This window comes from Culex pipiens, chromosome 3, assembly GCF_016801865.2.
Source record: "Culex pipiens pallens isolate TS chromosome 3, TS_CPP_V2, whole genome shotgun sequence".
Classification (NCBI taxonomy): Eukaryota; Metazoa; Arthropoda; class Insecta; order Diptera; family Culicidae; genus Culex; species Culex pipiens.
Genome location: NC_068939.1, coordinates 50,586,475 through 50,609,712, shown reverse-complemented (window position 1 = coordinate 50,609,712; position 23,238 = coordinate 50,586,475). Strand labels below are relative to the sequence as shown.

Sequence of the window (23,238 nt, the reverse complement as noted above, 5' to 3'; positions counted from 1 at the left end):
TTATGTTTATATTTTTTATCAAATCTTTAGATATCTCATAATAGATAATTTAAAAATATCTATGAATTTGTTTAAAAGATTATTTTACGAAGAATCCTTTAAAATTTAATAAATTTTGCTGTTTAATTTTATGAATAAATTTCGATTTATCGAAGTGCCATTATTAAAATGTTTTATGTTCAATAAAACTTCAGTTTGACAACATTTCATATTAAACCACTTATTTCATACAAATGTTTCTTTAAAAAAAAGTTCTATAAACTTATTTGTTATAACTCAAACAAAATCTTATTAATTTAATCAAGCCAATGCAAATTTTAACTATTTTTTTCCGCAAAAAAACATGAAAAATCTTTTACAAGCTATTGAGAATACATTGTTATACGTTCATTAATAAATTTCTCAACAAGTGAAGGCTTTTTAAACTTTGTACAAATTTTGAATTTTCAAAGCACAAAACGGAAAAAGATGTAAAACTTCAGAAAAAAAACAATATTTTCGTAAATTCATTAATATACTGACCATATCTGAGAGTCCAAAATTTTGATTGAATTTTTTAGCAGCCTTATCAACAATTTCAAGGTATTGAAATATTTTTAAAATGTAAAACAGTTTTTCCATTTTTCATTCAGAACAAAAAACGTTTGTATTATTTTCGATATTTAAGTTTTCCGAAAACTGAAAACGAATTTATCTATAGTCTATCACACAAAAGTTTAAGGGAATCAGATATTTGGAAACAATATTTGAAATGACTGAATGAACATTTAAACAAATTGACCACAAATAAAAACTATGCCAAACTGAAGTTGGATTCATTTTTTAAATATTCAACCAATTTGGCAAAATGAAACAGAATCAGAATCATAACTATACGCTGGACATTTTGTTATTTTAAGTTTATGTTATGTTATAAACTTAGTCGAAAATAAATAACAATCTTTTTGTTCATAAAAATTGGGTCAAATACATGCCACAATTATCATCTGAAATTTATTAGGATTTTTAACGTCTTATGTCGTAAAAAGTCATTTCATTCTCATATAGATTGAAATAAGGAAAGGAACCCTAAATTTGAAGTTCGATGCTAAAGACGAAATGAGTGAAATTAATTTCAAAGGTGTACAAAATATTTTAAAATTATTCAAGAGTTTGAAAATATTTTTCAAACAGGTATGCTTGGAATTCCCGACTTTTCAACACAAAATCACAAATTCCCGACTTTTTCCCGATTTTTCGTGGATTTTGGCGAATTCCCGACTTTCCCGATTTCCCGACTTGAGTGGCCACCCTGAAATTGGCATTTCAGTTTATTGCGGGAATAAAAAAAACAACTTTTTTATTGAATCTCTGGCAACACTGTCAAATGTTGTGAGCACTTAAGTGAAATTTATGGAATTTCATGGTTGACTGAATGGATTCATGGTACAACATTTCTCTAAATCGTTGGATAGATACTGTAAAACCTTTCCGATAAGTCCCATATTTTAAAATATATGGCAACACTGTCAAGATAAATGGAGGCTTTAGTGGAAATTATTTACCATTGGATTAGTGGGTACTGCAAATTTCGATTAAAATAACATCCGGAGCCATCGTGTTGTACATCATAAGGCAGAGCAATAACTTTTCCACGAATCACACAAAGTGAAGCCTAGGCAACACTGTCGAAACTTATGAGTACTTAAATGAGATTTATGGAACTTTTTAGGGCAGAATGTTGATTAAATTTTGATGAAAATTGCTGAGATATTTTTAAAAAAATTTAGTTGTTTTTTTAAACCGTCTCGAGTATGTTTTAAATTTTGATGAACTGGCAACACTGCTAAGAGATATCGGTACTAAGTATGCCCAAATGTCGAAAATTTGGTTCAAAAAATAAAATTCAGACGAGCATTTTATACAAAGAAGCTTACGTATGTTTTTAATAAGTCACAACGTTTGATGAACTGGCAACATTGTCCAAATACATCAGTAGTTTATATAACTAAATATGCCAAAATATGCAAATTAAATAGAAAATTACTTCAAGAACCACTTTTCAGAATATTGTTTGATAGATAAATAAATCATACTTTTATATGTCAACTTTATCGTACTCCAAGACAGATATAAAGTTTAATTATCTGGCAACCCTGTTGTGAGATATTTAGGATACATAAACCATCAAAATGTGACCTACCAAAAAGGCTTCTTTCTATCAAATGAAGTACAGTTTTTGATAAATAAAATTAATTGTTTATCATGCTTGCTGAAATATAAGATTTGCTAACAGCTCTTTAAATAAATGTATTCAAGATTATAGAAATACAAGGCAAATTGATTTACTTCCAATATAATAAGTTGATTTGCTCACAGACTTTCCAACAAGCATGCAATCCCATATTAGCCATTTTCCAGTCCAAGTCCTAATCAAATCCTTGATTTCCCACCACCCCCAAGATCGTCACGCGGGCGGGACGCTTCTCTTCTCAATCAACTCCGCGTGTCTTCAAATCCAATCAATGGCTGTCTTATATCCTTTCACCCCTTCGAACCCCACCTCCCCGACTGTTGCTGATGAAGTGATGTCGTGAAATCTAAATTTCCACAGCTTTTCATCACCGTCATACAGTTTAATATGTGTTATACGAGGTTATACGGTTTGGTGTGAAAAGACTTGCTCATCGCTCAAGCCGAGTTCCTGGAACATGAAGATATCCTTATTTGTGTGACGCCACGCGAACAAGAGGAAATTTCCTAATAGGATTAGAATGAGTACGAGTCGCGAATTCGCGACGTTTCTTGTGCTCTTTTGAAAGTGAAGCATTTCAGCAGATTTATTTGAATTTAGAAGAAAATTTTCCTAAAAGTGGGGTTGAATCTTTTTCCATTTTTGAATTCAAGGAAATCTTTATTTAAGACTTCAAGTTGCAGTTTTGAGCAAAGTTTCATCGAAATCCAAGAATCACCGGACAAATGCAGCAGCTACAGAAGAGCAGCCTGGCAACCCCAAGAACACACGAAAATAGACTCAAAAACAAATGCGAAAAAGGTGTCCGATCGTCTAGACTGCGCTAAATTTATACAAACACACATGCAAGAGAGTGTGTCAAAATGACTGCGTTTTTGGACGCACCACAAACCATCGTCGTTTCCGTTCTTCCAGGAGGAACTCGAGAAGACTGGGATTACCATGAGCAAGGGAGGGTGTTAAAAGCGGAGTTGGCTCTTATTTTATTAATTTTCTAATTTATTTTTTTACATTTGAACGTTCTATATATTTATTGTCAGATATATTTTTCCGATTTTTACCTTAATCACTCTAAAAATGAACCTCTTAAATTAACCTCCACGTAAACTCAGTTAACCTTCACGTAAACTCAGAATGAGTGCAGAAAATATTTTCATTCAAATATCTCCAAACTGGCTGAACGGATCAATGCCGGATTTGTTCCATTCGTTCCGGTTTGGGGTTCCATAAGTCCATATTGAAAATTATTGAGTTTAGTGAAGTACTTTAAAAGTAATATACAAAAAAAAAAGATTTGGTAGATGCAAAAAGGTATAATTTGCACATAACCTCGACAGTTCGGGCTCGGATGTCGTAAATGAAAACCTTGACTTTCGACCTCTTGCGGGTATTTTGGGAAACTACCTTTTGAAAGCTTTTTTTGATAGGCTTTTTGCATGCATTCAGGCGTCAATCACTGAAGCGGTAATTTTATTTTTCAAAAACTCAAAATTGCCTCCTGAAACACAAAAAAAATGTCGAATTACTTATTTAGAAGTGCAAATCGATTACCGCGGCTAGTCGTGAATGTGAACTCAAATTGCCACCAATCCGCACTACCGTCTTCCTCGAGCGCCGACAATCGCCGGACGTACGGTCGGAGGACGCGTCGCGTCGCGACGCCATCGTCGAGTAGTTTTAATTTTATCTCAAATTAGTTTTGTTTAAAAATAACCCACAAGTTCTAATTTGGTGCACCGTCTGTCTGCTTCGTCAATTGTGTGAGTTTTGCTTTTTCCGATCGCAAAATACATCATTTTTACTCACCTATCAATCGTCTGCGGGGAGGTTGCAAAGTTGTTGAGCGAGTGAATCGGATCGTTCTTTTTGAACAGGTACCCGAATGAATCGCCCGCTGAAAGTGGAAGAGACGGAGAGAAAAATCGATCAGTTTGCTTTTGCACCCACCACGAATGAATAGCAAAGACACAGTCGAGCAGTCAAGACTTCAACCTTGCGGAAGGTTTCAACTCCCACCACGGGACCGGAAAGTGGCGCTTTTAGTGTCGAGTAGTCTGCTTGAATTTAAGTCTTTATCCTCTTTGTGTGAACTAGACATGTTTATCAGTAGAGTCACGCATACCTGACGCGGTAAAGTTCATCAACGCACAGCTGATAAGCATTCTGACGATGACTTTGCTTATAGTTATATCTTATCTAGTGCTGCACCTTAAGCCTGCTCCAGCAATACATTGAACTCTTCTAACTTCTTCCCGGTAACCCCTCTATCACTAACTTCTACTTACAACCATACATCACAAACGTAACAAATATAAATAAAGCTAAACCCGAAGACCTACACACAGAAAAGAAGAAAATAATTCTTCGCGGTCTGCTACGCACGATCCGCCGGCGGTGTGCGAAATTGGAGCGCCGAGCAGAGGCGCCACCCCGCCACCCGCGTTGAAGTGGGTTGGTGAGTGCTTTACTACTACCGTTTTAAGGTTTGTTTTTGTTCCCTTTTTTCACCATGATGGTTTGGTGGTATTGTGCGGAAAGGTTAGTTCGAGTGGCGAAAATCGGTGAAAGAAAATATAGATTTTCCTTGTTAAGTTTGGATCAATATGGAAGATTGATGGAATTGATTTTTCTGACATCCTACATCTTTCGTACTCCTAGACAACCTCGAACTCGTCACGCTCGGTCGTATGCGAGCCCCAAGGAACTCGGTTCCTTCTGCCATCAGATTCACCCTCAATCCAACATTATCCGCTTCCCGCTTCAATTCGAACGTTTTGCCGACAATTATCATATCGTCGGCATAGCAGATGAACTGGCTGGACCGCTTGATATTCGTGCCCCGCATGTTGAAGCCCGCCCGTCTCATAAAACCTTCAAGACCAATGTTAAAACAGAGGCCGGAGATACCGTCGCCTCCGTTCTTATCCCGTTACATTTCAGCTCGCGCCTTGAAGCAGTTGCGGGATTGACTGAGTTTCTAGTAAAACTTACGCGTTTCGTTGGAGCGATACAGCTGTCTTCGCAACTGTTTATACGACTCTTTGTTCCCCCAGGATGCAGCAGCCACTTGTTCTGCGCTGCTTTCTTCCGGTCCAAAAACGTCTGCCATTCCTCGTTGATCCATCCGTTCCGTCGAACTCGGTCCACGATGGTGCTACGTTGATGGCTGCTTCCATTCGGCCCCAGCAGGCCTCCAGAAGGGCGTCGGCGAGCTCACCCTCGTCTATCGGATTTTGTTGACATTGGACAGGCGTTTGCGCAGTTTTGGCACCACCAGGTCCAAGTCTATGGCCGCGCCACGCTAGGTTCTGACGTAGATTATGTCCGAGAAGTGCCGACCATCGATGATAACATGGTCGATTTGTGTCTCCGTGTCGTTTGGTGATCTCCAGGTGTTCTTGTAGAGGAGGCTGTACTGGAAGAAGATACTACGTATGGCCATGTTTCGGGAGATAGCGAAATCGATGAGTAGTAGGCCGTTCTCGTTCGCTGATGACAATCTTGACGTCGTATGTTAGACACTTCCTGTAGGTACTCGCGGTCAAGAAGCTCGTAGAAAGCGTCCTTTTCATCGGCGTCGCATCCCATTTGCGGGCTGTGCTGTGCTGTGTCCCCAGCTAATACCATTTCTCTACGAAATCGGCCGATTTTGTGCATTTTTATTTTTGTGTGTTTTGATTTGACAAAAACTTTGTGGGCTTAGTAATTTTGTGGCATTGGTTCATCGATACAATTTTGGCAGCTGTCCATACAAAAATGATACATAAATATGAATTCGAAAATCTGTATTTATCTTTTGGAGGATTTTTCTGAGCTATTTGGCGTCTTCGGCGAAGTTGAAAGTATTTTTATGAGATTTTTTTTTAATAATTTTTAAAATAACGATACCCCACGCAGTTTATTTACCATAGTTTTTAATATTGAATTTGCAAAATTTACTGCCGTTCTACGCATAATTGTCCCATTACACAGTGTTCGGAATGGCAAAATTAAGTGGAATAAATTGATAACTCCTTAATTTGACGTCCTAGCCAAATGGTGTCTTCGGAAGAGTTGTTGTACTTGATAAGGGCTATCTTTTGAAGTTATTGACATACAGGGTGACGACCTTCCAGGGTGTCAACCAAAATCTAACTTTGTTGGATGACGTTGTAGGGCTTTGGTGTCTTCTGCAAAGTTGTAGAGGAGAAGATTTCATGAAAGTTTGTCGAAGACGCCAAATTTGTAGCTCTTAATCTACTCGAGATATACGCTATTTTTGCAAAAATGGTCCAAAAAAGCACTTTTTTGGTGATAACTCAAAATGTTAGCATTTTAGCGGCCTACTATGTTCTGAAGAGTTGTTTATGACATAAAAATACACATCTTTGCCGAAGACAGCAAAATGTTTTGAGCCTTTATTGAGGAGTTATAACAATTTTTAAGTGATTTTGAGCCTATTTTCAAGTTGATATGTTTTCAAAATGGCGCATTTTGGCGCAAAACCGAACAATGCACCTGAAAGTACACACTTTCAACTACATTTCCTGAAAATATCTCCATGTCTATCGGTGTCTATTTTTAGATATCTTAATTTGAATTTGACGGTTTTTCATCAATTTATTTATAGTTTTTACGCGGAATCTAATTAAAAACGTGGTAATAATCGGTAAATTGAAGGGTAAATTGATCGATTTTTATGGAAAATATGTTGTTTATGCTTAAAATTATGACACACATTCTAAAATAATGAATAAAAACATGTTTGACCCAAAAATAATGTAAGTTAAAATTTTAAATAATTTTTCGTATTTAAAATTAGGTATTCCCTTTTGAATTTGGTCACTTTAGAAAGATTGTCGTATTTTTTCATAGGCAATGTATTTTCAATAAAAATAGATCAATTTACCCTTCAATTTACCGATTATTACCACGTTTTTAATTAGATTCCGCGTAAAAACTATAAACTGCCCACCATTGAAAAAACGGCTAATATCCACTTTTGGCAAAAACGAGATATTAGCACCAGGTGGTAGAGGATGTTCCAACGCATCTTCTGAACCTTGAATTTCACTGAAATAATGTTTAGACTTGGCTGCCGATGCGAAAAACCAAACGGCTAATATGCCACTCTTATGGGAAATTGCCTTGACGGAGATTTTGTGACAAACACTAAAACGCGTTTTTCTCGGAATACTTGATTTGGCATAATAGCCGAATTTTCAATTATGGGCAGTAAATAAATTGATGAAAAACCGTCAAATTCAAATTAAGATATCTAAAAATAGACATGGAGATATTTTCAGGAAATGTAGTTGAAAGTGTGTACTTTCAGGTGCATTGTTTGGTTTTGCGCCAAAATGCGCCATTTTGAAAACATATCAACTTGAAAATAGGCTCAAAATCACTTAAAAATTGTTATAACTTCTCAATAAAGGCTCAAAACATTTTTCTGTCTTCGGCAAAGATGTGTATTTTTATGTCATAAACAACTCTTCAGAACATAGTAGGCCGCTAAAATGCTAACATTTTGAATTATCACCAAAAAAGTGCTTTTTTGGACCATTTTTGCAAAAATAGCGTATATCTCGAGTAGATTAAGAGCTACAAATTTGGCGTCTTCGACAAACTTTCATGAAATCTTCTCCTCTACAACTTTGCAGAAGAAATTAAAGCCCTACAACGTCATCCAACAAAGTTAGATTTTGGTTGACACCCTGGAAGTTCGTCACCCTGTATGTCAATAACTTCAAAAGATAGCCCTTATCAAGTACAACAACTCTTCCGAAGACACCATTTGGCTAGGACGTCAAATTAAGGAGTTATCAATTTATTCCACTTAATTTTGCCATTCCGAACACTGTGCATTAGGGTGTAATATCAAAATCGATTTTCAGCACAGCATTTTTTTCAGTTCCTTTTGGGGTCCTAAACAACTCCCCAAAGTTTGGGAATGATTGGTTTAGTCCTCACTTTGCGCAAAGCGATTCAATTTCCATATAAATTTGTATGGGAAACATCATTTTTTTGAATTTTAATATTTAAAAAATCTAAGTTTCACGCTGTACTAAAACCGGATTCATATTCGGATGCTCTGGAAGGTGCTCTACAACATTCCCGAAGAGAGTATGGTGCTAACTTGCTACTGAAAGAAGATATAGCGTCCTCAAAACTCGTCTAAAACGTGATTTTCGAGCAAAAAACACGTTTTAGACGAGTTTTGAAAACGTTGTATCTTTTTATAGGAGCAAGTTAGCACCATACTCTCTTCGGGAAAGGTGTAGAGCATCTTTCAGAGTATTCGAATATGAATCCGGTTTAAGTACAGCGTGACTCGGGAAATTTATAAATATCATAATAAAAAAAAAAATGTTTTTTTCTATACAAATTCCCATAGAAAATTGAATTGCTTTGCGCAAAGTGAGGACTAAACCAATTGTTCCCAAACTTTGGGGAGTTGTTTAGGACCCCAAAAGGAACTTAAAAGTTGCTGTGCTCATTAGATTTGGACCATTTTATTTTATTTCCATACAATCATATTACACCCTATTGTCCCATGTTAAAAGAGCAACTCAGAAAAACGTGATAGAAATTTTTCGACCAATTTCTGTGTTTCTACGCATAATTGTCCCGGGGTTCCCTATTCGTTCTATATGTCCCTAATCGCTCCAGTTTGCAGTTTATCACTCTTAATTTTACAACCTCTTGCTAGGTAAACAAGATACAATGCTTCTAATGATTTCGTGAAAGAAAAAACTTGGTAGAACAATTATGCGTAGAAGTACAACGATGGGACAAACAGACTTGGTGATGTTTTGAATGAGTTTCCGAACAAAGTACTAGATTACAAGGTGACCACTCAAATTATATTTTCCATCCATCCATCGCCATTGACAATTTTCGTAAAAAGAGAAACTTCACAACAAATTCCAATATTTAATTGTAAATCAAAGCAAGTTAAAACAAGTTTAGAAAATATCTAGGAATTCGTTTAACAAATGTTTTCACCATGTTCCTTTTGATTTTGTAACTTTTGATTATGGATTGTTAAAACTAAATTTCTTGGACTTATTTTTTGCAATTCAGTTTTTTTTTCATGTTTTCAAACGTAAAATAAAGATTTTCCATTCCAACTCCAACCGGACGGCTTTCATGGTGTCGAAGACCGGATCACGTGGAGTTGGTTCTATTCCCAATTATCAATTCCTAGACAAATTGGGCATAGACAATCATCACTTTACATGGCGAAATCCAGTCTGCAATCCGCTAAGGTTTATCAATAATAACCAACAAACAAGTTCAAGGGAAAACATATTAGAAATGGCAAAAACAAAATCATTGTCCAACTCATGCTGTAATCTTTGTCGAGTATCCAATCAATGTGACAAATGAGAACGAATTATAACTTTACGCTACCATAATTGTTAAAATTTGTTTGATAAACAAAAAAAATATAAAAATCTTTTTATCCATACAAAAATATTATAAAAATATATGTCAAATGCATCAAATATTTAATAGGATTTTTAACGTCTCAAATCTAGAGTTTAAAACAACGTTTTATATGCTATTGTGTTTCTTATGTTTATAGGACCCTTTCAAAAACAAAACTCTAGAAATAGTCATTTTCAAATAGGTTGAAACAGTGAAAGGAACCTTAAAATTTAAAGTAAGTCACTAAAGAGGAATAAAGTGAATTTAATTTGAAAATTGTGCAAAATATTACAAAATTATTCAAGAGCTAGAAAATAATTTTCAAACAAGTTTGCTTGAGATTCCCGTTTATTCCTGAATTTAGACAAAAAACACAAATTTCCGACTTTTTCCGATTTTTGACGGAATCTGGCGAATTCCCGACTTTCCCAATTTTCCGGCTTGAGTGACCACTCTGTCTAGTCTAGATTTTAAGGGTTTATCGAAAAGTATATGTCAAACTACTTGTCCCGCCCGTGTGGATCAATCGGACCGCGCACTGGACTCACAATCCAGAGGTCGCTGGTTCGAATCCCGCGGCGGGCGCTCTAAAATTCTTTGTGTAAATATGGGTATTCGGCGCCGTCACTCCGTGCCATACTTTCACACTTAGGAGCCCAGGGCGGCGAAGTCCTCCGCAATTCGCAATTTTCAGTGTAAGAACGGGCCTTGACCGATCTTATGCACCAGGTTCCCGACGAACACGCACTGCCCTTACACCTACATCTCACCCTTGCTCTGAGTCAGTACGAGCAACACGCTAGAACACGCTTTGAGTGTTTGTGCCAGGCATGCACACCTTCTTTTCCGGTTACGCATTTTAACTCGGCCGGGGGTGGTACATTACGTAGGGTTTGATGTAAGTATAAGCGCCTAACCATTTATAGTGTGCCTATCAATTTTCATTGAAGCAAAAACTGTTTTATTTTAGTTTTAATTCAAAAACTAGTTGTTATTTTACTGTGTATTGTTTTCTCCTGAAATCTTCCCTATTGTTGAGTCGTGTTTATCTGTTGCTATTGAGCAATTCTCTACGAAATCGGTCTTTTTTCTTCAATTTTAATTTTTGTATTTTTTAATCCGACTGAAACTTTTTTGGTGCCTTCGGTATGCCCAAAGAAGCCATTTTGCATCATTAGTTTGTCCATATAATTTTCCATACAAATTTGGCAGCTGTCCATACAAAAATGATATGTGAAAATTCAAAAATCTGTATCTTTTGAAGGAATTTTTTGATCGATTTGGTGTCTTCGGCAAAGTTGTAGGTATGGATACGGACTACACTGAAAAAAAATGATACACGGTAAAAAAAATTTGGTGATTTTTTTATTTAACTTTTTATCACTAAAACTTGATTTGCAAAAAAACACTATTTTTAATTTTTTTTTATTTTTTGATATGTTTTAGAGGACATAAAATGCCAACTTTTCAGAAATTTTCAGGTTGTGCAAAAAATCTTTGAGCGAGTTATGAATTTTTTAATCAATACTGATTTTTTCAAAAAATCGAAATATTGGTCGCAAAAATTTTTCAACTTCATTTTTCGATGTAAAATCAAATTTGCAATCGAAAAGTACTTTAGTAAAATTTTGATAAAGTGCACCGTTTTCAAGTTAAATCCATTTTTAGGTGACTTTTTTGAAAATAGTCGCAGTTTTTCATTTTTTTTAAATTAGTGCACATGTTTGCATACTTTTGGAAAAAATATTTTTGAAAAGCTGAGATAATTCTGTATATTTTGCTTCTTCGGACTTTGTTGATACGATCTTTAGTTGCTGAGATATTGCAATGCAAAGGTTTAAAAACAGGAAAATTGATGTTTTCTAAGTCTCACCCAAACAACCCACCATTTTCTAATGTCGATATCTCAGCAACTAATGGTACGATTTTTAATGTTAATATATGAAACATTTGTGAAATTTTCCGATCATTTCGAAAACAATATTTTCAAAAATTTCAAATCAAGACTAACATTTCAAAAGGGCCAAACATTCAATACTACGCCCTTTTAAAATGTTAGTCTTGATTTGAAAATTTTGAAAATATTGTTTTCGAAAAGATCGGAAAATTTTACAAATGTTTCATATATTAACATTGAAAATCGGACCATTAGTTGCTGAGATATCGACATTGAAAAATGGTGGGCTGTTTGTGTGAGACTTAGAAAACATCAATTTTCCTGTTTTTAAACCTTTGCATTGCAATATCTCAGCAACTAAAGATCGTATCAACAAAGTCCGAAGAAGCAAAATATACAGAATTTTCTCAGCTTTTCAAAAATATTTTTTTCAAAAGTGTGCAAACATGTGCACTAATTTAAAAAAATGAAAAACTGCAACTATTTTCAAAAAAGTCACCTAAATATGGATTTATCTTGAAAACGGTGCACTTTATCAAAATTTTACTAAAGTACTTTTCGATTGCAAATTTGATTTTACATCGAAAAATGAAGTTGAAAAATTTTTGCGACCAATATTTCGATTTTTTGAAAAAATCAGTATTGATTAAAAAAATTATAACTCGTTCAAAGATTTTTTGCACAACCTGAAAATTTCTGAAAAGTTGGCATTTTATGTCCTCTAAAACATATCAAAAAATAAAAAAAATTAAAAATAGTGTTTTTTTGCAAATCAAGTTTTAGTGATAAAAAGTTAAATAAAAAAATCACCAAATTTTTTTTACCGTGTATCATTTTTTTCCAGTGTAGTCCGTATCCATACCTACAACTTTGCCGAAGACACCAAATCGATCAAAAAATTCCTTCAAAAGATACAGATTTTTGAATTTTCACATATCATTTTTGTATGGACAGCTGCCAAATTTGTATGGAAAATTATATGGACAAACTAATGATGCAAAATGGCTTCTTTGGGCATACCGAAGCCACCAAAAAATTTTCAGTCGGATTAAAAAATACAAAAAAAATCGAATGACCGAAATCCTAGAGAACTGCTCTATTTCTTTTGTCGCGGTGTTTTGTTACAATTTTTGGTCCTAAGCATGTTATAAAAGTTTACCAAAAATACAATAGTAATATTTGTGTTAATCCTTTAACCATTCCATAAATTGAGTAAGGGCTCGAACCTCACTTGCTTAAGAAAAAGGTGAAGTTTCAAAACAATGGACAGTGAACGAAATATACTATGTAAAGAATCAATAGTAAAAGAAAGATAGTAATTTATGAAGTAGATAAAGAAATTAACAAACAAGCTTAGATTTGTATTAAGGGCAATTTACAGGGAAGATGAGAAATTATTCAAATAGATAAATAAAGAAAAGGCACATGATAAACAAAATTGACATCGCTGCCAAATTAAGGGAAAGCAGACAGTTTGTTACAGCAGAATCAATTGGTAAAATAGAGTGGAAAAGCGTTGAGAAATAAGAGAATCAAATAAGTAAAATCGAAATCATATGGAGGATAGTAAACAGAAGCCGTTTTAAAAAATCAGTGAAACAAAATAAACAGAAGATAGCTGTTAGCTGAAATGGAAAGAGGAGAAACCCCGTTCTGCGATGCTCAGGTACATCCACAGCAGTTGACTCAACATACTGCGAATCAAAACAATACCGTCTACAATCACAAATTACTTCCCTTTCCCACATTGACGCGCCCCTTTCTTTTAGCCGTCTCCACTCTGACCCTCGCTGGTCAAAGGTTTACGAGTCGTTTCCACAGGCCACCAGCTAGGTTACACCTTGTCATCATGATGACTAAACCAAGCCAACGTGGAGTTAAGAAAATAGGACACTTGCAAGGAACCAGAGCCATGCTGTTTTGTCCAAACAGCACTACGGATGTAGTTGGGCTCCTTCCGGGATGTTCCTCGCCTGGGTGTCAACCGACGAGTATCATCAGTATCATGCACCCTTGGCCTGCATAAACGAAACAAGATATATACAAATACAAATAATAAACATAGAATAAGATATAAAAACCTCCTGAACATTGGAAAAATAAAATGAGCAAACAATTAGCATAAGAATTTTACAGCTTATTATCCTTAACTATTTCTACTTTTTACACTAGTATCAAAACCATAATTATTTTTTCTCATCTCTTCGCTTTACTTAGGTTCACCACAAAGGTGCAGCCCAAATTAAGAGCCCATTCGCCATTATCACACTTTCCCTGCCTTTTTATCTAGCCTAGCTTGCTCATTTATTTTTCTTACAATCCAATGCCTACTATTCCATTTGCACACTCCACACCTGAGTTCATTACAACTCAGACTCCCATTATAATCCTAGTAGCTTGTGCTAAAACGCACATCAGCGAAAGCCTTCTTTTTTCTCTTCTGACCAGCTCGGAACAGAACTTTCTGCAGCTCACCAAGCAAAGCACACAACAGCGCCCGCAAAACGCAAGCAAGCAAGCAAAACCTGACCTGGGCTGAGCTGCGCTGCAGAGACGCAAAAAGTGAGGCAGCTCCTCCAACAGCAACAACAACAACAACAACAAAATCGAAGGCCAAATGCCATTCCACCAAACCATCATGATTCCATTTTTATACTTATCTGCTCGACTTTTCTTTATCATTGCTTTTTTATAATTGGCTTGCTTTGCTAATCCGAAATTAGGTCATTTGCGGTTCCTTATACCCCGTTCGCACGGGCGAGTTATAGCCGGTTTTAACGAAATGGTTATAAGTTATAACCAAGTTAAAACCAAACCGTTCGCACGGGCCCGAAAGGTTTTAACGGTTTTAACTATTTTGACAGATCACAGCAAGCTGTGATTATTTAGTGTTGTCATTTATTTCCAATTTTTTACGGTGATACGGAATGATCTTGAGAATCGTGGCCACTCTTGCGGTAAGAGCCGATTTTTGTGTTTTTTATCGGTTCCGGGTTTGAGCAGGATTCTAACTATGTGCTTTTACAGAACTTGTTTCCGTTTGGGCTGAAGCTGGTCCGCTGATTCTGGATTCGAACTTTTTCACCCAGGGAATCGCTTTGCGTTGAAGCAGGACGATCTGGAAAAACTGCTGTGTTGTGTTCTCCACGACCCAATTGAAGCCCCCTAGACCGTCCTGATTTTCGCGATTCGCTCAGGTTTACTGTAAATCCGGAAGGTGGCCCGTGGACTGCTAACGGCAAAGAAGGACAAGACAGGCAAGACTTCCTGCTCTACTCTGCTGCGGAGTGTTGGACGTGTCCTGTATTACGTGCTTGGCCTCAAGATCGACAGCTTTCTGGAAGGTCGCCTGAAGATCCGAATGTTTAAGTTGGAATTACGCCCGCTACAAGCTCGGGGTTGGCCGACCGGGTCGCCTCAAGAGAAATACCATAAAAGGGCGGCTCTGAAGCCAATTAAACATGTCATCACCCTACTCCCCCCCATCCCCCCATTCCCCCTCCCTCCCGTTTGTTGTTTCAATTATTAATGACGAAAAAAGGTTTTTGTTAAACAACAGACTGCGCGTCTTAGATGCCGACTCACGTGCATCGAGACATCTCCGACACATCTAAGACGGAATTTTCTTTTTCAAATTTCTCCTGGCCCAACGAGGCACCCGGTGTGCGCTTGTGTTCTCTCTATCGCTTTGTTGAGTTTGGTCTTGAGAGACAAAACACACATCTGAACGACAAGTACTAGCTAGTACGCGTCCACATTCCCGAATCGACGACCATCACAGGTACTAACGTGGAGATACTTGTAACCGTTTGGATTGAGATAAACTTAACTTGAATAACTTGCCCGCCTTCCCTCGTACCCTGTAGATCGAGCCTGGGGCCGGCTCTGCCTTTTTCTTAAAAAATAATTTGATGACGTGTACCAATCATTATTGGCCACGATCAAGTGCTTCGCGTTTTCCCCATTTATCGCCATCCGTTGCAAGACCGTGAAGAGATCGATCACGAAGCGTTTGGAGGACGCTTTGGTATCGGCATCGATTCGCGTGTGGAATAGCGAATCGTACGCTACACCTGTGCACTGCCAGCCGAGTTGCACGCCTACCGACCGCTGTAGAGCGAAAAGCGATCCATCTACTGACTGGGGACCACCAGCGCACGCGACCACCTGTGTATCATGCCCAGCGACGGCGACTCCGCACACCACACCAATCCTCGATCGGTGCCGCCTATTCAAAACCGGGATAGAACGCATCGCGCTCGTCGAGCCAGCGCAGAAGGATTGCCAAAAAAAGCTGTTGGCACACGGCACGGTACCACCTAGTAAGGAACCTCTCACCTCTCCTCGTGCCTCTTAACCCCTTCCCGCCCAGAGCGAAATCTAGATTTTTTACGTTTTTCTCCATTACTCGTAACTGGATCGACCGAATTGGATGAAATTTTAATTATTATAAGTTAACATTCTATATAAACTAATGTAGGTTGAACCAGGTTGCAAAATTGGTTGGTTGCAGAGAAATTTAGTTTTGAAGACAAAAATTAGTGGTGCTCTGGAGTAACCATGGGCGTTAGAGGGTTAAGTACGACCTGAACCACCACACGTGGTGGCACTACGTACACGCACTGAACGCACCGCACTGTACACATGGATCAGTCCGTAGGAGACGACAAGCCAAAAGTCTCCGTGTCTTTTGACGCTACCGTAGCGGCACACTAACCGTGGGGGTAACCCTGAGAAAGTCGAGTCGATTTGCCGCAAAACCAAGGAGTTGCACACATGGGAAAAATCCATCGAGCCGGCTGAAAACGTCGTCCTCTTGCCACAAACCTTCAGCAGCACACCCAAGGATAGCCTGAAGGGCGGTGTTCAAGTTGCTCACCAGCGGCGCCCAGACTGCTGGCACCGAGATCATCTGTTCCAGCCTGCGGAAGGACGACTGACATTCACCGAGCAGAAATTAGGGTCAAATAGCCAAACACGCATGATCTCCCCCACCCCACAGTGTTGAGGTAGGTGGTCCAGAAGAGGGTAGAGTACAAGAGCAGCAGGTCGAGAGAAGAGCAACCCGTGGTCGCGGATCGAGAGAAGTGTCCCGCCCCGGCCGACCGAGTCCCGGAGACTAGACGCATGTAGCCATTGTTCCAAGAACGCGATATCGTACACGTAAGCTTCCAGAACAGCCATATTTGCTTGTTGCGATGGAGGATGTGCATGCCGCTTTTGCAGGTTCTCAGGAAGGTGCCTTCGATTCGGTGATCCCCATCACGTTGATTAGCATCCGGGTTTGGATGGAAGGGGATCTTTTCGCGCGTCAAATTGATCTGAAAGACAAAAGGGCGAATGGGAAGTTCTAACAAGACTTCAAATCGCAATTAACTCCGGAATCGCCAGGTTCAACGGAAAATGCTCGCATAAACCAATGCTCCAGCGTTCGAGCCAATCTTCCGTTGAGGGAATCTGCAGTCAGAGTAGTTTCGCCATCACAAATATGCTTTCGGGGGCTCTTTTGTTTTGTTTCCCGCGGTGATCCGTCCGTTCCGTGGATTTGGCCAGTTCATTGAACGCTTTCAGCAAAAAAAACTGAAACAGTCGTCGCAAAAAATGTTGTTTGTTTCTGTCAATGTCGGACGTTTGCAAATTTTTCCAAAGGCTACTATGAGTTTTCAAGTAGTCGAGTTCGCTTTTCGAGCAGTTTTAACTTGGTTATAACTCTTAAAACCAGTTTTAATCTGACAGCTCGTTGTATGGGCAAAACCAGAGTTATAGCCGGTTTTAAGAGTTATAACCACTTTTGGTCTTATAACCGGCTATAACTCGCCCGTGCGAACGGGGTATTACGGTGTTCCGGATCGGTTTCTACAAATAAAAAGCAAAACTTCTAGGAAAATGCCAACCTTTCGGGGAACTTACCGTTGAACATTTTGGGGCAGGATTTTGTCTTGCAGAACTTCTTGGAATGTTTTCTTTTTCTTCAATCTTCTCCTTCCGGGGGCACTTTTCTTCACATCGATATCAAAGTTGGCCACTTCCTGCCGATTTGACCGTCGTCGTTGCACAAGCAGGATCCGAGCAGGCCAAGTTTGTGTGTTGTTTTCTGGCGTGTCAAAAGGTCAGAGGCCTCGTCGCGAAAAAAAACTCAATTTCAAAACAACAGCACCACGACTACCACACTCTCACGCGCACAACGCAAAAACAAGAACAAGCTCGCGAACAAAACAATAGAAAAACGGAAGAAAAACAAAACGCGACCTGGCGAGGAAAATCACCAAGAAGAAAACACGCACTCTGGACTGGGCGAGAGAAAGAAAAAAAAGAGCAAAGAAAAATCCTTCACCGAATTTTTTCGTCCACGAAACGCGACGCAACTGGCCACACTCGGCGGAAAACGGGATCGCGGCGATGGCGGGGTCACGCTCGCCGGAAGTCGCACACCCGGAATGCACTGCGCGGAACCGAAAAAACTTGGGTAAAAATAATAATCGTTCCCGAACCACACAACACACATTCAGGTTATTGGCTCCCCCTTTTCCTGACAGTGGCGAAGAAGACAATCGCAGACGTCTCTAGGGCAGGGTTGCCAGCCAGCAGCAGCAGCAAAATCACGCAACAAAAGAGTGGTCCACCCCTGCGGCTGTGACAGTTCTCAAGCAGTGTCAGGCGGTGCAGCAGGGGTGGGATTGGGTGAGTTCTCAAAATGGATTTGTGTTTATAGTTTTTTTTAACTGCAAAATTTAACTTAGAATTTTGGTTGGATTTTTTTTGCATCGCATAAACTTGATGGCACGTATCAGGCTGAAATTTTGCGAAAAAGTGTCAAACCCCGTCAATAATTTCAACAACATGGCATGAGCAAAATTTCCATTTAAAAAACACCAAATTTAACTGAAAATTCATTATTTTTTAAATTCGGATTGAAATTTTGATGGGTGAAATTCCAAATTTGCATTTATACAATCCACACTGGATTATCCGAAGTGTTATCCAAATTTGTATTTTATCCGAATTTGAGTCTCTTACTCCAAAACTAAACCAAAGTGATCTTAGATTTTGTGTAATCTTATGGAATCAACATTGAAACATTCTAAATGTAAAAATTATAAAATTTAAAAACATTCTCAAATTCAAATTTTATGTTTTAATATTTAAAAAGAAAACAAGCTCAGAAGTCAAGTTCACAAAAAATTGAAAATTGAAAATTACAGAATTAAACATTCGACGTAAACATTTCATAGCATCATTTACAAATCATGCGTTTTGAGAAAAACGCAAAGAAATGTTGAGCACTAGGTTGAGCATCATTTTTCAATTTCCATTTTAACAAAGAATATCTTGACTTTTTTTTGATAAGGTCCTATAAACAAATGTAAAAATTGAGTGTATCCCTTTCACACCTTATGTCAAAGTCCATCGGAGTAAGCGGGATACACTCAATGTTTACATTTGTTTATAGGACCTTACCAAAAAAAAGTCAAGATATGTCCTGACGATAACAAACGATGAAATCGTTGCTTTTATCAACATTTTATGTCATCTTTAAATATTTATTAAAACTTTATTTGGGAAGAAAAATAAACATGACTAGTCTTTATATCACAAACGTCTATATCACTCTGCTGTCATTGTAGGAGAAGCTTCGTTTTGATTCGCTTTTTTTTTGCCAAATGTACATGGCGCCGTTTGCAAAAGGAGAGGAAACTTTGTTTTGATTCGCTTTTCGTCGCAAATTGTACAGCGCTTTTTTTATCGCCGCAAGGTTCATGTAGGGGAGAGTGGGGAGACTTGATCCCCGGGGACACTTGATCCCAAGCCTGTATCTCGTCAGCATGTGGGTAAAACAATTAGCTTTGTTCTAGAAAGTTGTGCGAAATTGACTAAAACTCATTGTAGAAAACGTTAATAAAATAAACAACAACATTGTAGAAAACAAAGAAAAAAATAAAAAAATGTTTAGATTGAGTTACACACATATTTCTAAAAAGTGCTGCAAAAAACTTCCAAGAGATATTTTTTCTTTGTTTTGATAAATATAGAAAACACTCAAAAATTATTAAAAAAAATATTTTTTACACATGCATTGTTTGATAAACATATCAACTCCAAAACCCTTACGCATTTGATGTTAAATTTATTGTCATACTATTTTTACAATCAATTGTTTAAAAAAGTGCGTTTAGGGAGACTTGATCCCTGCATTTTTAAAGTCACTCTAATCAGCCTCAAGATTAAATAATTGGGCTGGGTTTTCGTACATAGTTTCCTTTAGTATAGTTGTACATAACTTACTGCAGTTTGAACCATTTTTCAAAAGTTTTGTAAACAAAAATTACCAGCTTTTGTAAACATGCTCAATATTGGTCTAAAAAAGAAAATTTTAAGTTTTTAAATATTTTGCATGCTAAACTTGTTATATTTTGAACTCAAACGTACAGGTTTTATGTGAAATTGCTGTAACTTATAGAAAATTAAAAGTTTGGATGAATAAGAAACATTTTGCTTAAGATTTCTTAATAATGTTGAAAGGGGGATCAAATTACCCCCAACATTTTGAAAATGCCGGTTTAAAATATTTTTTTAAAACGCTTGGCATGATTCGAAGAGTTCATCTGATGAAATACCCTTATCAGCCAAAGATAGTTGAATGTTTAAGCTTTCAATTCATGCAAAAAGTTCATAGTTTTGTGAGAAATTGACAGAGTTATGTGCGATACAAAAAAAGGGGATCAAGTCTCCCCACTCTCCCCTAGTCTTTTATTTTTAAGAGTTGACAGGGCTACATGAACAAGCGCTGCTGTTGTCAGAGATTTTGTTTATATTACTTTATTTAAAATCATTATCAAACAAACTTTGCGGAAGTAACTTTGCTCATTTTCGGTGGAGAGGTAGCTTTTTATTAGTACTTTTAGAATATGAAATAATCCAGAAAGTGTCAAAATGTACATGATGCCTTTTAAAATGTTGCCGTCGAAACAAGAAAATAAAAAACTAATTTTAAAAACTAAAATTAAAAAAAATCGATATTTTTTCTAGGCCCAGTCATAAAAATATAATTTAAGCTCGAGCTGTCACAGTCCTGTGAAATATGTTGGCCGACATATCGGGCGGTCATTAAAAAACCAGCTAGAAGCCACCTGAAAAAATGGTGCTTAATTTTTTTTAATTTTGCAGTTTTTTTTTAACTTTTGTTTTTTTTCACATTTTAAATGTATTGAAAATATTTGTAAATTCTAAGCTTTGATAATTTTACAATTAAGTATAGCCTTAAAATTTTAGTTTTTTTTATTGTTAAATTTTGGAAGATATTTTTTATTTTTTTATGTTATGAAATTTTTGAGAAATTGTATTTAAATTTTCTAAATATTTACTTTTTTAATTTGGATTTTCGATATTTGTCATTTTTGTCATAATCGTTTGAAAATCTATATTTTTAAATGAATATGAATTTTTAACTTTTTATTTTGATTTTTTTTTCTTTTATTCTGACCAAAAAACAAAATCTGTCCAAGGCTTTATTTTTTGCATTTATTTTTTTTTGCTTTCTGAAAAAGTGGTCATTTTTGGATTTCAAGAATTTTAATTATTTGAAATTGCAGAATTTTTGAGTATTCATAATTTAATTTTCTAAATTTCTGCATTTTTTATTTTGGATTTTAGAAATCTTCAATCTTTATGTTTTTTAAATCTGTCTTTTTAAATTTATGAATTTTGATTTTTTTTCTTTGTTTATGTACAAAGTGTCATTGCGTGCTCAGAAATTAAGCTTCATCGTAGTGTGTAGTAAAATAAGTAATCTAAACTCATTTTGAAGACCCAATTCAAGCGATTTTATATCGAAGTCTTGATCGAAGTTCATTTTGATGTTGAGGTTTGTTCTAAAATTTTAAATTTAAAAGCAGCATAAACAATTTTGAAGCTTAAAAAACTTAAAAAACAAAAATGAACAAATTCCAAATTAAACGAATGGTCATTGAATTGTTTTACATTCGTTTATTTGAATAATCCACACTCCACAAACAATCAAATAATAAGCACCAAATCTTATAATTAGTAATTAATTTGTAAATGTCACATTTTCAACCTTTAATTACAGTGCCTCAGTTTTTGCCCATCCTCCTCGCCATCATCCATCATCACGTCGTCCAGATACGCCATCAGCGTGACGCTGCCAAACCGATGTCAGGAAACGATTCCGGGCGGTCCACAGCTCACCAGGCTGGTCTTAACTTCCTCAAACCCAACGCCCTTGCTGGCGCACAACGATTCCAGAAACTGCAGGAATTCGTCAAAATCCAGCGTTGATTTGCTGAAACGACAACGAACACGTGCAACAGGTTGCCCATCGATTACTCACCCCCTTGGAACCTACCTTAATTTAAAGAACATTACCCCGGTTTCGGTGAGGGAGAAAACTCGTTTCGCCCCCACCAGTCGCGCTTGTTGCATCCAGGCGTCGCTTTGAGAAAGGAGAATCCGCTTTCCGTCCCCCTTTAAATAATCAGAATTTTATGAGTTTATTAAAAACTTGAATTGAACCATTACCTGAAATGTGTTCAGAGATGGACGATATTTGGCGTATGAGGAAAACATGGACTCTAGCGAGGGCAGTTCAGGCACTGGCACTGTAACTTTGGCCATTTATCTGTTTTTGTACTTTTGAATTTGAATCAAATCACGAGAATTTGGAAAATCACGACCAACCCAAAGCACTTCTAAAGCGTTACTGATAACAGTTTTTCCTTGTCGCGTGCGTTTCCATGGACGTGACGATAAAACAAACGAAAAATCATGGGTGACTATGAGTCGTAAATTGTGGAACTGCTAAATAGCGATACAGGAAAAGTTCGCGTGGTTGGGGATAATAATACTTGGCAAATAAGACAATAAGAAAAGGGTAAAATAACTTTGGTGTTTTGTTGTGAAGTGGTGAAATGATCAATCGAAGTTTTATGGGAGCTCGTTTCTGGTATTCAGGGGGAAAAGCGGAATACGAACTGATGTTCAGCTAGTTCAATGTTTACCAAAATCATTGCATTGATTTTTTTGGAACTACATTGTTAATTTGATGTTTTAATTTGTGTTTTATTTTCTTCTATTATCGCGGACATCAATAATTAGAGTCCACGTGCGCTGATATGACCGCAGGAGAATGGCCGCCGCAGAACAATTTTTTGGCTGTTGTCAAAGGTTGCCTTGCTAATTTTTACATCGCGACAGTTCGGCGTCTCTAATCTCCTCTGTCAGTTGAAGCGAAGGAGAATCGTCATTAACCCTCTACAACCCAACCCCGCCTCTAGACGGGCTTCGATTTAAAAAATCACCAAAAATCAATTTTTCAACCAATTTTTGATCTTCAAAAAGCATTGGAAAGAAGAAATTTTAAAATTTTGGAAAATTTTAGGGTTGGAAGTTTGACTTGTTTTATGTGACTTTGCCAATGTTTTTAAAAATGTATTTTTTTTAGGGGTCAACTTTGGCTGTGTTTTTTACTAACATTTCCTATATTTTAAGTAAAAAGAAGTATGCAGTAATTTTTCTAGTGCCCCAGACTATGCCTCTACGGATTTATTTACAATTTAAATGATAATGGTTCCATTTTATACCAGAAAATGTGAAAAACATGCAAAAAATTGAAAAAGTTACTGTAAAAACATGAAAAAATTAGATAGGCAAAATGTAATGATAGGAGGTGGTAGAGTAA

At 36.9% G+C, this 23,238-nt stretch overlaps 3 protein-coding genes across 5 annotated transcripts in view; all 3 read right to left on the bottom strand.

Annotated features, from left to right (window-relative positions):
• Positions 1-18,073, bottom strand: part of LOC120418512 (serine/threonine-protein phosphatase 4 regulatory subunit 1-like) — a 242,502-nt gene extending 224,429 nt beyond the window's left edge. Inside the window, exons 1-3 of one of the 3 annotated variants that reach the window (XM_052710147.1) lie at positions 17,454-18,073; positions 17,382-17,399; positions 4,040-4,127 (exon numbers count right to left, since the gene is read on the bottom strand). In XM_052710147.1, coding sequence (XP_052566107.1) covers positions 4,040-4,127; positions 17,382-17,399; positions 17,454-17,463 — 116 coding nt within the window. In that variant the 5' untranslated portion in view covers positions 17,464-18,073. Of the gene's footprint in view, positions 1-4,039; positions 4,128-4,355; positions 4,411-17,381; positions 17,400-17,453 lie in introns of those variants that run through there. The other 2 variants (XM_052710148.1, XM_052710146.1) reach the window with 2 other exon arrangements.
• Positions 1-23,238, bottom strand: part of LOC120413260 (B9 domain-containing protein 2-like) — a 229,896-nt gene that overhangs the window by 8,954 nt on the left and 197,704 nt on the right. The gene's annotated exons all lie outside the window — the stretch shown is intronic.
• On the bottom strand, positions 21,508-22,286 carry LOC120413164 (tubulin polymerization-promoting protein homolog). The gene is made up of 3 exons (XM_039573874.2): positions 22,080-22,286; positions 21,907-22,025; positions 21,508-21,843 (listed from the first exon to the last, which is right to left on the bottom strand). Exons 1-3 carry the CDS (start codon positions 22,173-22,175, stop codon positions 21,717-21,719), a joined length of 342 nt encoding a protein of 113 aa, XP_039429808.1. The 5' UTR covers positions 22,176-22,286; the 3' UTR covers positions 21,508-21,716.